This window comes from Kogia breviceps, chromosome 2 (assembly GCF_026419965.1).
Source record: "Kogia breviceps isolate mKogBre1 chromosome 2, mKogBre1 haplotype 1, whole genome shotgun sequence".
NCBI classification, from domain to species: Eukaryota; Metazoa; Chordata; class Mammalia; order Artiodactyla; family Physeteridae; genus Kogia; species Kogia breviceps.
The window spans coordinates 12651909-12668237 of record NC_081311.1 but is presented as its reverse complement, the minus strand read 5'-3'; the positions used below and the strand labels follow the sequence as shown (position 1 = coordinate 12668237).

Here is a 16329-nt window from a genome sequence, read left to right as displayed (position 1 = left end):
CAATCCCACTCACGGCGAGGTGAGTGCTAAGCTAGTGAGTGACTGTAAGCGGCTGCCCAGCGAGACTTCACACCCTGGAGAGAACGCATACCCACAGAACTAAAACGTTTACGTCTAAGTTATTTAATTTATTACATGTAGATCATTCCTTTGTGTTACTAGCTTACCTAAAAATCAAGTTGTCCAAAACATGCTTTATATGTTTCCCATATGTTTCCCAATCACACTGTGCTTATTCATTTTTGCATCAGCACGAGTTAGTGTCTAACATTGAGTAGGCGTTCAGTGAATGTCTCTCAGATATCAAGTAGGGAGGAATTCAAAGAAACGCAAGGCTTCATTGTTTCACTACTCCTTGTGACATTCATAATTACTTCTAGGATCACTCACATCACAAAGGAAAACACTTTTTATTCTGGGCAGTCATAATTGGATACTATCCATCGAAAAATAAAACGTTCATAGCTGAGGCATATGCAGCCTGAAGATGAAGTGATATATTAACTTCTTGATCAAATGTCAGAACTTACAGATGAATATGAAACAGACATCAATAATTACAGCTTGTACCGCAGATGTTGGTTTCTAAACCTATCAGTTAAATGAACAAGTAATAACTGGACAGACACACCTTTCAGAAATTAGAAGTGGGAAAAGATTACCTCATTCCATACCCATCACATAGCTGGCCCCCTGCAGCAATTCAGCAAGAGGCAGCCCATGGGCCCTGGAGGAGATGTGGGCTGGGCCTTCTAGAATGACATCAGTAAGGACACAGGAGGAAGCCCAGGCAGGAGCACCCAGGAGCCAAGGCTGCTCTTGGACACGACCCTCCGTTCCCATCTCAGTCCCTTTTATTCTTTGTTTCCTTAAGAAACCTGGTCTGGATATAAAAGCCATGTACCGAAATTCAATTTTTTTCTAAATTCCCTACTTGGAAAATTCTTATGTTTTACTTGAATCTAAAAAGGGAGTTACTAATATTAACAAAAAGATAATTATCCCTCAGCTAATTCTTGATTTTACAAGCACATCTAAAAACCCAGCGTATTACATGGCATTTAATAGATAGTCCCACCAAAGGCCTGTCGTTGTGTTCCAGGGATCATGGTCACAAGAGCTAGCGTGGCACCACTGCTGTATCTGAAGAAATTCTAGCAAAATGAACACATATCTCCAGAATGCTCATAGGAGAGTAGGAGGAGATGCTGTTGAAGAAACTACACACTTCATTTTAACACGAGAGCACAACAGTTTGACTCCTTTCTAAGTTTCTTCATGGCATCTAGATCTTTTACACGCTGCCATGTTCTCGATTGGAGTTGAAAATCCCTTTCCCAGTATGTCTTCGTGCTCATTACAGCTACAACACTGAATGTGTGTGTGCGCGTGTGTGTGTCTTTTAAGGTGAGTAGAGTGGAGAGAGGATAAAATAATAAAAACTAAAGAATGCAGCTCTACTCATTTTAACAAAAGCTGCAGAGCATCCCAACCTCAAAAATGGAAAAATGGATCTCATTGTCTCAGTGTGCTACTAAGGTCAAGAATACATAAATTGATAAAAGAATCTTTTGATAGTTCATTGAAATTTGCTCCATATAGATTCTACTTTCTAACAGAAAGTCTCTCACTAATTTAAATCTGAAAACCTAGAAAGATGCTCTGATTATTTCATAATAAAAATTAATTCCTTGAAATGCATGCACTGAGTTTATGACTTAGACTTTTCAAAGCATTTTCAGATCCATTACCATGTTCGAAAGCACTGATGCCACAAACACCAATCTACATTTGGTCTTGGAAAAAGATTTTCGTGTACATATTTTGTCCAAATATTACTATTTGTTTCATGAAAGTCAAGGCTAAGACTTTACTAGAGTGTAAATTTTAAGCCAATGAATAAACAGTTGGCTTCAAAAAACATTAAACTGACATGCAAAGCATTTGTTGCTCTGCCAGATACTAAAAATAAAAGCGACTTCTGCCAACACGGAAAAACTTGAATTATTTTGGTTGGTTCTGAATTTGACTACCAGGTTTCACTAAGTTCATTTTCCAAAATGGGGCTTGACGTTAATGTTATATTCTTCTTTCCTCAAACATTACCTCTTAAAACAAACTACTCACAATTGACATCTTATTTAAATATTAACCTCATATTTTTTTTATAGTTTAGCAGGACATACCTTTCTAAAAAGGTGGTATCTTTACCTGACAAATGAAAATGTGAACATCTGAAAATCAACCTTCATATTTTAAAAATTAAGTTCAAACCTGTCTTATCAAAGAATAAGCTAAGTTATAAAAATATTTAGATAACATTTCAGACAACAGGTATCAGGGAAATCAGTAGATTTTATTTTATTTATTTTTAATTTTATTTATGTATTTATTTATTTTATTATTTTTTTTTTTTTAATTTTTTTTTTTTTTTTTTTTTGCGGTACGCGGGCCTCTCACTGTTGCGGCCTCTCCCGTTGCGGAGCACAGGCTCCAGACACGCAGGCTCAGCGGCCATGGCTCACGGGCCCGGCTGCTCCGCGGCATGTGGGATCTTCCCGGACCGGGGCACGAACCCGTGGCCCCTACATCGGCAGGCGGACTCTCAACCACTGCGCCACCAGGGAAGCCCAGTAGATTTTAAAGGTGAGGTTTTTTGGTTGTTTTTATTTTTAAGATTTAGTTTATTTATTTATTTAATTGGCTGCGTTGGGTCTTCCGTTGCTGTGCGCTGGCTTTCTCTGGTTGCAGTGAGTGGGGACTACTCTTCTTTGTGGTGCGAGGGCTTTTCACTGCAGTGGCTTCTCTTGTTGTGGAGCACAGACTCTAGGCACGCAGGTTTCAGCAGCTGTGGCACACGGGCTTCAGTAGTTGTGGCTCACGGACTCAAGACCACAGGGGCTCAGTAGTTGTGGCACACGGGCTTAGTTGCTCCGCGGCATGTGAGATCTTCCCGGACCAGGCTCGAACCCGTGGCCCCTGCATTGGCAGGCGGATTCTTAACCACTGTGCCACCAGGGAAGCCCTAAAGGTGAGGTTTTAAGCTGTTGGTTAAGATCAGGTAACATTTTATTCCTATCCTTGGCCTGCTCCTCCCTTAGCTGTCTCTCTAAAAAAAAAAAATAAGCAGGTTTAAAATATGGAGTTTTGAGATTTATGATCAGTTGCAAAAACCTGCTTAACTACTGATTTACAGTTTTGGCCAAGGTATTTAAGTCTGTCATCAGAACTAATTATAGCAAACCTGAGATTATATATTCAAACGCTTCTTTTGGTGAAAGAATAGAATGTTCTGCTTAAAATCAGAAACATCCTGAGGGCTCCCAAAGAAGAATGCACTATCAGCTTTACTTCTCAGAACCGGTGCTGCAAAGCTCAAAATTACTGTTCTTTAGTAAAGTGTTTTAGCCTGAAGTACTCAAACAGTAAACTGTAGTTACATTAATGCCATACCCATGGCCTGAAACATATTAATCTCGGTTAACAATACCTGACATTTACCTTACTAATCTAATTCAGTCATTCTGGTGGTAGTAAATGCACATGTTAAAGCTTCAGGAACTGAAGTTACTACTGATCCAAAAAGAATCTTTATTTCACTGTGACCAGACGGAGAGGACAAATGGCTACACTTTGGGGGCAACCTGGGTTTTCTAAGAATAATGTCCCCATTTTAACGCTTCAATGAGTAAAATGTCTAATTCAGATTAAAACAGATTAAAAGTAAAGTGTCCCCAAATGACATGCCAGCAGGGTTAACCCAAGAAAACCAGTCCCTTCCTCTCCCTCAAAGCCTCTTCCCCTCCCACCCCCTCCTCGGCTGCCCTGTTTTAGAGCCTTTCACAACCCAGGCCCCCAAGAGTGGGGCCTTAGGCGTCATGGCTCCTCTTATCAAATGAATCCCCTGCTACCTGATTCCACCACAGTGCCATCTACTCAGGGAAAGAGCTCCCATCCACGTGGGACCTCTGAGTGGGGCAAGTGGGCAACCGCTGGCCCCGGAGCAGGCGGAAGAAGGGTTCAGGGGCTCCCAAATCGGACCCTAAGGGAGGCCACTCCGGCAAGGCCTCAGCACGAGCGGAGTGGGGATGTGCCCGCAGGGGTCACTCACTGCTCTAAGGAGGTGGATCCAGGGGGAAAGGTGGGCAGAGACTGCAGGGAGATGCCTGTGCTGGGGCCCTATGCAGGAGAATACTCACACTACCTGCCCGCTCAAAGCGAACACTGTTCATGTTTCAGACAAAACCACTGGATTGTGCAGTGCATATTTCCCCCATGAAGGATTTTTTTTAGAGGAAAATTTCCTATACTCTAAGTCTGTATTCAGCTATAAGGAGTTTGAAATAAGATGCTGTAGCTAAGCAGGGCATGATTATATCCACAGAACCCAACAGGGAATATTAAATCATAAAATGTTAGATTTTCCAATATTTAGTCTGACTATCTCTCCATTATGAATTCTATAAGAAGGTACACAGTCTTCTCTATTATACTGGCTTTTGTCACCTAAGTGGAAGCAAGATATTATTTTTGTTCTCATAAATAGCAATTAGTTGCTCACTTATTCCAGAACACAGAAAAAAAAAATATGCCACCATAAATAAGTAAAATTTGATTACTGTTTGTAAGTCTAAAAATAACAAAATACTACTACTAATAATATCATCATGACTCATTTTCTATGTTCCTGAATTTACATTATCAACCTAGAGAAAGTTTGTATCGGACAGCTAGAAACCTCTGATGAAGGCTGAAGAAGAAGGGAAGAGACCTGATAAAAACCACAATAAGCAGTTCTTTACCTCCACTGAGCACCTAGAGGAGGTGCCAAAATACCTAGGCCTACCCCCAAAATCACAACATCCAGCTGTGGTCTTGTCCATCCGCTTGTGACAATTTCTCAAAGCCCCTTCTGGTTAGGACTACGAAACACGCTTTCAGTGCAAACCGCTTCCCAGGGCACCAATCCCCTTTATCCTCATTCATTCACTCAGTCTCTCCAGGAGTAATGGGGAAGAGGAGTAAAAATAACCAAACCATGTTTGTTCTCAGAAGGCTCACAGTTACACTGTCTTGAGTTATAACTGTCTAATACTATTATACCAATTTCTCTTCTAAGAACTATCTCATAATTTAAAGAATGACATGGCTGAGAGAGAGATTTAGGAAGACACTTCCAGGCAGAGAACTTGAATTTAAATCATCCTCTAAACACTACATTCTGTCCTTTTTAAAAACTGTGATACTGAATCTGAAGGTACACAAAAATTAATCAATTGCTTTTATTATGTGACTATGAAATATCAACTCTACTGTCTCCAATAAAGAACCAATAATTACTTTTATAACGTTAAGATAAAGTCATTTGTAAAGACAGTATCTTTCTTGTACTTATGACTAATCCATTATAAACAAATGCCAATCTTAAAAACACAGCTCCAGAATAAGTGAAGTTACACTGAGTACAGATAAGAAAGTACAAGGAGCTCATTGGCTATGCTACACCAAGTGGATGAAAAGTAAAATTGATTTTATACTGGAGGTCTATATAAATAAATAAATAAAATCCTATCTTTTTTTTTTCTGTATGTATGCTTAGATTTCTTGTACAAATAACAGACCGCTCCATTTCATTCACTTCAGCAGGATGAGCTCTTTAGAAAAAGACTGAAAAAAGATTTGATAATCAACTTCCAAATTTTATGCTTATTTTTTTCTATTTCCATCAATTTCCCGACATAGTTAACATGAACAGGAAAATCTTTTCAGTAAATTAAGCAACTGAAGACTCAAGTGAAGTCTCAAAGGTCTTGAAGAACTCTGGCAAGTCACATATATCCCATGTTGCTTTTGGTTTCCCACCTCTTCTTTGCTTCAAACCTAAAATGAAGAATATGAAAATCCCAATTTATTTCTAAATACTCTCCTGAAGTAACATGTTTACTAAGCGCCAAAGTAAAATAAACTTAAAAAGTTTTCACATACTCCATCAATTACAAATTAAACGTCGAACAGGAGGAAGAAATGCCTCCGTATTTATAATCTGATAAACATTCAGCAAAGATACAAAGAATAAAATGAGTAACAATTACACACAAACTGGATTCGCCAAATATATCACAGGATTTCTGTAATTCCTATGAATTTAGTAGAATGACTAATTTAAAAAAATCTTGAACTCACCCCCAGGCAAGTTTCTTCTTTTTTCGAGCAACCTGTGAATTTTCAGCATCCTTTTTGGCTTTTACAAAGTTGTGGCAGGCAATCGCTTTAGCAATTTTTACACCAAGCTAAGAATTACAAAGGAGGAAAAGTGAAAATAAATATTCTAGCTGATACAAGAATTACAGTGATACAAACACTCGAGAATCCGTGGGTATGAAAGCCATGTCGGCATTGCTTTAGACATGCTAAGAATAGAAATTCTTATGCTCGGCCTCCAAAACCACCGAATTACAACAAATGCAAACATGTAGCTAGCCCCTATCCTCCTAACCTCCCACAGACCTTTTTATCCCAGCTGTACCAGCCTCCCACTCTCCCAGATGGAGCTCCTTCCCACACTAAGGCCCCTCGAGGGTCCACGAGGGCTGTGGATGAAGATCTTGAAGCGCTTTCAGCATTTCGGTAGGCCAGACAGGAATTTACCCCGATAAGGCTGCACAGGCTGACAGAGACATCCAGTTTCTTTGCTCTGGGCTAGAATTACAGAAACTCAGTATGGGTGTACCCGTTATCTCACGCCGATCAGAAGCTCAGATTGGCAGTCATAGATGTGATTAATAAAACACAGGAAAGCTAATTACTACTTCATAAACACAGTGTGTGTGACGGGCAATCGCTTGTCACTCACCGATAGAGAAAGGAATACAAGGGGCGCCACGAGGCAAAAAGGCGGGGCATCAGGACCACAGTACCCAGGTGTTCACGGTGCCATCGCCGTGCGCGCACGCGCCCCCTCACACCCATCTGCCCCAGTGCCAGGAGGCTGAAGCAGAACAAAGCCTCCTCTCAGCCCCGCCCCCGGAAGACGTCTCTAACTCGACCCAACAAAGTCTTTATTTCTGTATTTCTCTAGCCCTTCAGCTTCTGTGCCGTGACCTACGGTGCAGCTCTCTGGCCACAGAGCTGTTCCTCGGCCAGCGTCTCCAGGACAGGCATGGTAATCCCCTAGTTTTGGTGGGCTCTGATTTTAAAAACACCCACCTATATGGATGGCTCAAAAGTACCTGTTAAGAACCCAGGTTAAACAACAAAGGCTAAAAATCTCTTCCTGGTATTTCTTTCCTTTTCTTTCTCTGTACACAGCCTACTGCAGTTCAGTAGCCAGCAGACTTCTGGACGAGAGGCAAGGACCCAGAAGCTACTCTCAAGTCACAGTGTTACAGCCCAAGGTTTAGGGACCCGCTGGCCAACAGTGAGGCACGGCAGGCGGTCAGGGGCTCGTGTGTAAGGAGAGACGCCGACTTAGAAAAGTGAGGTTTGACACGCCCGACACTCCTTTCAGCTCATCTTGGAGAACGGTTTCCTTTATTTTTATTTTTTATTTTTTTTTGTGGTACGCGGGCCTCTCACTGTTGTGGCCTCTCCCATTGCGGAGCACAGGCTCCGGACGCGCAGGCTCAGTGGCCATGGCTCACGGGGCCCAGCCGCTCCGCCGCACGTGGGATCCTCCCGGACCGGGGCACGAACCCACGTCCCCTGCATCGGCAGGCGGATTCTCAACCACTGCGCCACCAGGGAAGCCCCGGTTTCCTTTAGAATGAAACAAACAAGCAGTCATCAAGCACTGACTGGGGTTTATAAATGAGAACAAAAATAGATCTGATTTTTCAGTCTAGGAAAGAATACGCATAAAGAAGGTAAGTAAACGGAAGCAATAAGGCAATCAAGCCAGCGTGCTGAGGTAGTCGACACCAAAAGGAGAGCCACTGAAGGAAGGAGGGTCGATTGTGGCTGTGAGTCCAGCTGGGAAAGCAGACCAACTCGGAGCCTTCCTGACACTCAAGCCAACACTAGCAGCAGCATCTTTTTTCGCAAGGACGACATTCATTCAACCAGTATCACAAGGGCACAAATGCATTATTTCGCCAGGCACTGTCGCAGGCGCTGCAGATACAGCTGTTAAAAAGAGGGCTTCGGGGGCAGGCGGGGGGTGGGGGATGGGCAGCTGGGGAGAAGGGGTTGCCAGTTACATTTGACCGCTTCAATCTCGGACCTGTTCTTTTGGCTCTCTTTTCATTTCCAGTTCTTTATTACAGAAAAGTTCATATAAGTCAACTAAAAAAAAAAAAAGGTTAAGAATCAAAGGGCTGTCGCATCATCATCTAAGGAGAAAACAAAGCTCTGGAAGAATGCTCTGGAATCATGTATCATGAAGATGGATTTCCTATCGACTGAAACACCATCCATTTGTCATAAACGTAAAAACATCAAGTTACGCCTGTCTGGTTAGGCCAGTCAAAACTGCAGTAACAAACAAACCCCCAAATCTCAGTGGCTGAACTTTTATTTCGTTTCACTTAATGTCAGCTGTGGACTGGCAGGTCTCTCCATCTTGTGGTGCCAACATCTCAACACGTGGCTTTCGAGGCGCTGTGGCAGAGGAAGAGACGGCCAGAGGGTCTCCAGAAGCGACACACAGCGCTTCTGCTCAAAGCCGTCTGGTCAGAACTACTCACAAGTCCACCTGGCTGCGAGGCGGCTGGCCACAGGGGTGCTGGGGGACATCAGGGGAACACTGAATGCACCTAAGGAACTGTCTACTGTCGTAACATGCAGCTTGCCGCCTGGGTTTAAGGTGTACGCTGGGTCTCTCCACATTCATGTAGGATATTTAGTCTCTTCTCTGTCCCCCACCTCCCAAAGACAAAACACAGAACTCAGTATTTGTTCGTCTAATTATATTCCTATGTTTTAGATAGCATATGCAAATTTGAAATATGATATAGTTTTGCCAGGATCACCCCCTGACAAAAGTTCCGCTCAGCCAGTTTATCTTATATTTAAATTGAGCCTATACTTTTGAGCATGAAACAAAGATGACCTGAACTATGTTTGCCATGCACCAGTAACCCCGTGACAAAATTATTTCCTAAAACTGCTGTAAATTAAGATGCAGCTTACATGTTTAGCTTAGTGAAATTTCCCAGTATGGATCTTCTGGTTTGGGGATACACAAACCAAAGAGCGTCTCAGTGCGTCTGGACGTTGACGGTCGTCGTGTGATTTAAATGGGGGCTCTTCGACGTGGTCGTATACTCTTACAATGTAAAAGATTTTAGTTTTCTAGCAACACGAAGGACAAACCCAGCACAATCAGCGTCACAGTAAAGACTGAGAGCACATATGCCACATAAGACATAGTATAAGCTTGTTAAAAAGAATTCATTACGATGTAAGAAACATGTATCTACATGAGAGGGCTCCATCGTTTTGTAGACCAATTAAATATAGTAAACGATTAGGTACGTAGGCGATACGTTCAAGCAGACCTGTTTGTAGGAAAGGTGTATTTTCTAACTGTATCTTGCCTGGGGTTAGGTTCAGTGAAATGTTCTTTAACTGATAAACGTTCAACAAGCCTGGTCTATGCATTTTACAGAAAGAATCTTTTAGCTTGTAATGATGATGAAACGTCTTATCAATGTTGTGTCCTTCCCATGCTTAAAATGAATGTTTCACTTATTCCTGTGGAGAAAGTAAAAAGAATGGAAATATTTGGAAATATGAAAGGATGATGAGATCTTCTATAGAAGAGACAGTTGAGAAGAAACATGTTTTCTCAGGCAAGATGACCAGCCCAAGTTCCAGAAGATAAAAGAATATCGTGCTATGTTTCCATATTACAAACAAACAATACAGGCCCACAAGAATCCCCCTTTCGCTTCTCTAAAAAGAAAAATGCATCTTCCTGCCCAATGTAAACATCACAAAAGCCCGGTCAATGGTTTTTATATTAAAAAACGGTTTCAGGTCATCAGATAACTATAGCAACACAATGCGGAAAGAAATTTTTTTAACCGAACAAAAATATATACAGAATTTCTTGTATGTGTAGCCAAAGTATCAGCATTTTCCATATAAAACATCCAATATTTTGCTGCATTTTAATTAAGGTGTCTAAACATTATCACAAAGAACTGCAAATTGGTCAGAGCAAACGGTAAGGAAAATTAAGCTCTAAAGGCTTTTTATCACCATATTTCAGGAACCAAGGGTGTAAAATGTTCTAATTTGGGATATATTAAAAGCCATAAAAGGTCTTTCAAAAAGATTAATGGTACTTTGCTTGGATTTAAGATAAGGGCTTTAGCTGGTTGGAAAAGCAGGGCCCTGGCTGGACCCCTGAGGCATTCATCTTTACAGCCACTTGGAAGATTTGTAAAAGCGTCTGCATAACCTCAAGCAAATGCATGGGCGACATTTTTTTAATTCCTTTCAATTTTACAGGTTTAGCATGCGTAAATCATACTGGGTTGTAAAATAGATATAATGGCACATCTTGTAACACAGTAGAGATTTTTAAAAGACAAACTTGCAAAATAAAGTTCATTTTTCTCACTAAACCTTGCCCTACTAAAGTTTGCCGATAATCATTTGAAGCATCTGATTCCAACAGCTTAACCTAGCATCACCGTACACTTCTTATCCATTTCATAAAATGCTTTACTCATCTTCAAATTACTAGCTTGTAACAGATTTATGAAGTTTTCCTCCCTTCTGAACACTTTCAAGGCACTTATTTAAAAATACCAATTATCATACTTTAACTTTTGATGGAATAATAGGTCTCTATGAAAAAATATTTATGCCATTCTCTTTTGTTCTTTAATTAAATGAAAACAGATGTTTTCTGAAGTAAAGCGGAACCATTACTGGAGCACTTAAAGTGTTAAGGTCTTTAATTTCTATATCAGTTTGGTCGACAATTCATGATTGTCTTTACTCGAGCTCAACATTAATGTCAAGCAAGTTACCTAGGAGACGAAAGAGATCAAAGAGACAAAAACCCCTCCAATGTCTGATTAATCAAGCCTGCAAACAGCTTATTTCTTTTCGCCTGCATGCAAGTATGAAAATGAGATTCTGGGAGCCGAACATTGTGCAGATTTGTTCATTCTTATCAGAACAAAGCCAGCGGCAGCTTATTTCATGGATCATTGGCACTGTCATCAGTGCTACACAGAACGGGTGACAGCTCCTCATTTTGAGGCTTGAACAAAATTAGCAAAAAGTCGGCACAAATTAGCCTCTCATCTTTTTGGTAATATGACATTATTCATTTACTTTTTATCCAATTTTTAATTTTTTCCTTGTCAGCTATCCCTTTCTAGTGTCTCCTGCATGGCATCACAAAATGCCTTCTTAAAAACAAGCAGAGAAATAGCCAAAGTTGAAATAACATGCAAAGTTCAAAAAGCAAAGAAGAAAAAGCACTTCCAAGGACTGATGATGCTTTATTTTTTTTTTTTTTTTAGTTAACTTTCAAAACTTTGCAAAAATATTAACAGCTCAGAACACCATGCAGTTAAGGAGTTTTGTGAAATCGCTAGTATATTTCAATAAAGATGATGATGTGGCGAATGTATTTCACTCAAACCACAATTTAATACGGCAGGTGCTATAGTAAATTCAGGATGTCTCCACGAGGATTGGCACCTTTCTCTCCACGGTCATACCTGAGATGCCAAAGCTCTGAGGACAGCAAATAAGCTCTGCCATACCCAGTCATTTAAACACTGACTGTAAATCAAGTCTTTTTCTCTCTGTTAGAGGAAACAGCCCAATTTCACTGTCACCTTAAAATGTGCACACACAGGTCTGCATGTTTGTGTACTACTTACATCTATGTTGTGTGCACAACTGTACAAACACCTATTATTTATTTTTATACCTACAACTTCATTATCAGTTAAATCCAAATGGTTTTTATTTCAAAGCATAACCCAACAAACCCTGTTTTTAAAATACATTATAAGATATACTTGTACAGACATGTTACATATATGTGTGTGTGTGTGTGTGTATATGATTCACCTTGCAATTTATAAAAAAAAAATTTTGTATTTGGTCCATAAGGTATGAGAAGATAGACTTTGTTTCATATCCTCAACTCTGATTTCGTAGTGGAATAGTTTATATAACACCTGGTTTAGTGATGACTATTAAGGCTTCAAATTATATGTAGATTACAGTATTCCAAAGTGGGGAGAAAAGATGTTATACTGTTGAAATCACTCCTGGATAGAGACATTTACATTCAAGCAACTTATTCCATTCATAAGGGAAAAAAGCATTAAAAAATTAACCATAAGCTGTTAGATGCTTTACACAGTCCCCGTCAGAAAGACAGTTTTTTTTATAGAACTGTAGTACTGTTTTCAGCAATTTCTTTATCTCTGTTCTTCTAAGTAAGAAAGCTTATTAACAAGCTTTGAACTTAAAATCACATTTACAATAATGTGCCATCAACAGTTTTATAAGCTAATTAGAAAAAGATTAATTAATGACTGGCTGCTAATAAAATGGCAATCATGAAGAAAGAAACCATGGGTGCTAAGCTTCAACTACCACCAATTAAGAGCTAATTACAAACAAATTATATATGTGTTTTGCTGTGGGCTTTAATTTACTAAAATGGTTTTAATTAAAAGAGAAAACATGCTGATTAATTGAACTGCAGAAAAAACCTACAGTATAAACTGTGCTTTGTCTGTCTCTTTAATTAGACTTGTAACATCTGAAATTTGTTTTTAAGGTTTGTTAAAAGCACAGATAAACATAATTAAAAGAGAGCATAAGGAACACCATTCTAGGTGATCACCCAATCATACCCCAGAGGTTAAAAGAAAATGTCCTCAGTGCGATGAGATCTAAAAAGCACACCTAGAAGCCTGAGAGGAAAACCCGTGCCTCAGAACCATTTTTATTTTTCTCTTGAAGCTGGAGCATTTCTAAAATGCTCCAACTTCAAGGCTGCACACCATTTTTTATAGGAAAGAACATATCTTTAGGTTCCATGTAAAGGAATTCAACTAGGCCTTCCCTCACCTGGACAGGCATAGCTCATTTTCCATACGTTGTGCTAATTGTTCATCTATACGAAATAACTGAGTTACTTTTAAGAACGAAGGAGAACAAGGCTTCAAAGAATTAAAATCACCATTTAAAGGTCCCGCATACTATGCACAGACTACAAAATGACACACAGAGGAACATCTAAATTAAAAAACCACTGAGAAATGACCAAAGTTAATGAAAGTGAGTCAGTTCTAGATGATCCTAAATGGAAGCACACAGCCCTCCCTCCGCGCCAGGCAGAGCGTAGCCGGCTTCTCCAGGTGGCTGATCATTGCCAACTAGCAGGAGCCTGTTCTTTGAGGGCTTTCTCTCCCTAGTGTCCTAGATTCTCTCCCAATGCTAATCAGTGAAATACACCACAAAGAAACTGGTCCTACACTCTGCTAACTGGAAAGAGAAAAAGAAAGAAAGAAGGAAAGAGTAAGGGATGGAAGTCAGCATAGGAAAATTGCAAATAGGGGCATAAAACAAATTTTGCCAGAGTCTGCAGGCATTAGATGACTTTGCATGAAATAATATATTCTTCATATACACCCCTGGTACTAGCATTAAAGGAAATCTCCTTTTTGTAAAAATAAAATGTTGAAATGGAGATGTTTAATTTTAAATTATTAATATGTACAAATGAGTACTATTTAATGCATTTTTACTTTGTTTACCTTACCTTCAGTGGCTAGAAAACACAATAATTAAGAAAATAGGAAGTACCTGCCAGCCTTCTTGGAGTCATGGCTTCTAATGATAAATTCTTACAACAGCTAATTGGAATATACGTTCAGCTGCATACCTGAACAAATCGTTTTACCTTTGCAATCACGGCTGTTAAGATAGTTCTAAAAGCAGTCACAAAAACAGGAAGAAAATAATTTTGCTCTCTGGAATACAGAATAAAGAGTTTAGAACCCCAAGACTCGCTTCACTATAATGTCTGTCAATTTAGCCTTTTTTTTTGTATGTGATGCAAACACCTTTCCTAAAATATCGAAGCTCTGAAAACAGCACTGATGAGAAGTAACCAAACTGATCAAATTTGGCAGCATCTCTATCTCAAAAATGTAAACAAATGTTTCAATTCTGAACTCTAGATAAGAGAATGCTCCAGGTACTTTGATGGATAAATCTGTCAAAACTGTACTACTTGGGGCAGGGTTTTTTTCTTTTTTGTTGGAGGGAGGGTGGCAGTGAATTCAAGCTCTTATTCCATCAGACAACACAGCATGTACATCGACATAAAATTAATAACCAAAATGAAAAGGGTGAATTGTAGCCAGAATCCTCCCAGGGAAGCTAAAGCCGAACAACGAACGGTACTGGAAAATTTCTGAATGCCAGGGCCAAGTGCTGTAGCATCTGAAATATTTCTGAGAAAGGACCACTTCTCACATGTCAACATAAAATACAGACGCTATCTCCTCAAATGTGTGTGTGTGTGTGTGTGTGTGTGTGTGTGTGTGTGTGTGTATCCCTCTCCAATGAGAATGCCTTCCGATTTTCTAGGAAATGGCTCTAAATGGCAACAAATTAATAATCTGCCCAAATTTAGAGAGTATTTAATGTATTGAACTAGGAAAGAATACAACTCAATCAATTCAAACATTAGCTTCTAAAAAGGCCATTCCTACCTTTGTTATTTAAATATTAACAAACTATTACTATTTCAACATTATTAAGTCTTCCTATGTTTGGAAGCCAAAAATCTAGGTAGTCTATTTAATAAATTTAATAAAGTTAAAATTAAATTCTCAGTTTAATTCATACTGCCAATGTAATATTTATCTATATCTATAAAAAGAATACTATCAAAGTGAGATACTTTTTTTTTTTATCATTTTATACTTGTGATACCTTGGTTAGGTTCTAAATAAATACTATACTTAACAGCACTAAAGGCTGAAGTCACTGCCTTAGGCCTCCATTCAGAAGTTGGAGCAAAAGAGCTCTTAAATGTGAAACATTTTATATCATTACTCCAAACTGAAAGATTTTGGCCTTAACAAGGATGGTAGCAGATTATAACCCAAATATCTCAGATGTGAATATTAAAACCTTGCAAATTATTTTTTTAAATGACTATTCTAAGTTATACGAAATGGTTATAACATTACCACATGAAGTATGTACTGATGTTTTCAAGGAATTAAGTTTAGCTGGTGCTGCCGAAGGCCATCCTATGAGTCACTTACAGAAAAGGCAACCTTTAAGGGCATGAGGTATACAAAGCACAAACCAAATTCACAGGCCACCTCCCTTCCCTGCTCATTTCTGTCCTGACATTGTACAGCTATAATTGAAAGCAATATATCTAGCTAACGTAGGTGTGACTCATTCGATGGGAGAAACTCACTGTCTACTGCCGAATCAAGCTGGTTTGTTTTTGTTTTTAACATATTTATTGGAGTATAATTGCTTTACAATGGTGTGTTAGTTTCTGGTTTACAACAAAGTGAATCAGTGATACATATACATGTTCCCATATCTCTTCCCTCTTGCCTCTCTCTCCCTCCCACCCCTCTAGGTGGTCACAAAAAATCGAGCTGATCTCCCTGTGCTATGCGGCTGCTTCCCACTAGCAATCTATTTTACGTTTGGTAGTGTATATATGTCCATGCCACTCTCTCACTTTGTCACAGCTTACCCTTCCCCCTCCCCATATCCTCAAGTCCATTCTCTAGTAGGTCTGTGTCTTTATTCCCGTCTTACCCAAGCCGGTTTTTATCTACAGCAGGCTAACAAGAAGATGCCTAGAGAAAAATTCTTTTTCCAAAGTGTGAGATTCAGCTGAAGTGCAGCTCACTTTATTAAATCTAGGCTTTAGCACTTAATTTTGAAATACTTGTTTCTCCTGGTTTCTACAAATTGGTATAATCTGGATTGTAACAAGGATGGTGTGCCAGAAGAGGCAAGTACCGAAGGATGGCATTTTCGAGGATCACTATCCATGAATGGAATGTTCTTCCAATGCAGGCCTGAGGTTAACAAGCTACAAATGTGCTCAAACACCTGTTTGCATGTGTGCGTGTGAATGTACACGTATGATATATCTACATAAATAGTACTGTTTAAAAAAAGAACTTTTGTTTTCAAATTAGAACAGTTTCATCAGTATGACACAAACCCAAGTGTACTTTTCCACTTTAGCTCTCCTCCAAGATTGTTAACAACAAAGAAGGATTTAATCAACAGGAGGGACAGTCCCAAAGCAAGCAAATTACTACACGGCAAAACCAAACTTGACAGCACAATCTA

At 39.5% G+C, this 16329-nt stretch overlaps 1 protein-coding gene across 11 annotated transcripts in view; it reads right to left on the bottom strand.

Annotated features, from left to right (window-relative positions):
• FAM204A (family with sequence similarity 204 member A) overlaps nt 1-16329 on the bottom strand; it is a 246726-nt gene that overhangs the window by 209223 nt on the left and 21174 nt on the right. For 3 of the 11 annotated variants that reach the window (XM_059052487.2, XM_059052490.2, XM_059052486.2), the window contains exons 7-8: nt 6184-6290; nt 5679-5880 (exon numbers count right to left, since the gene is read on the bottom strand). The exons of the other annotated variants lie outside the window; for them this stretch is intronic. In XM_059052487.2, the coding sequence (XP_058908470.1) occupies nt 5829-5880; nt 6184-6290 (159 nt within the window). In that variant the 3' untranslated portion in view covers nt 5679-5828. Of the gene's footprint in view, nt 1-5678; nt 5881-6183; nt 6291-16329 lie in introns of those variants that run through there. 11 annotated transcript variants of the gene reach the window in all.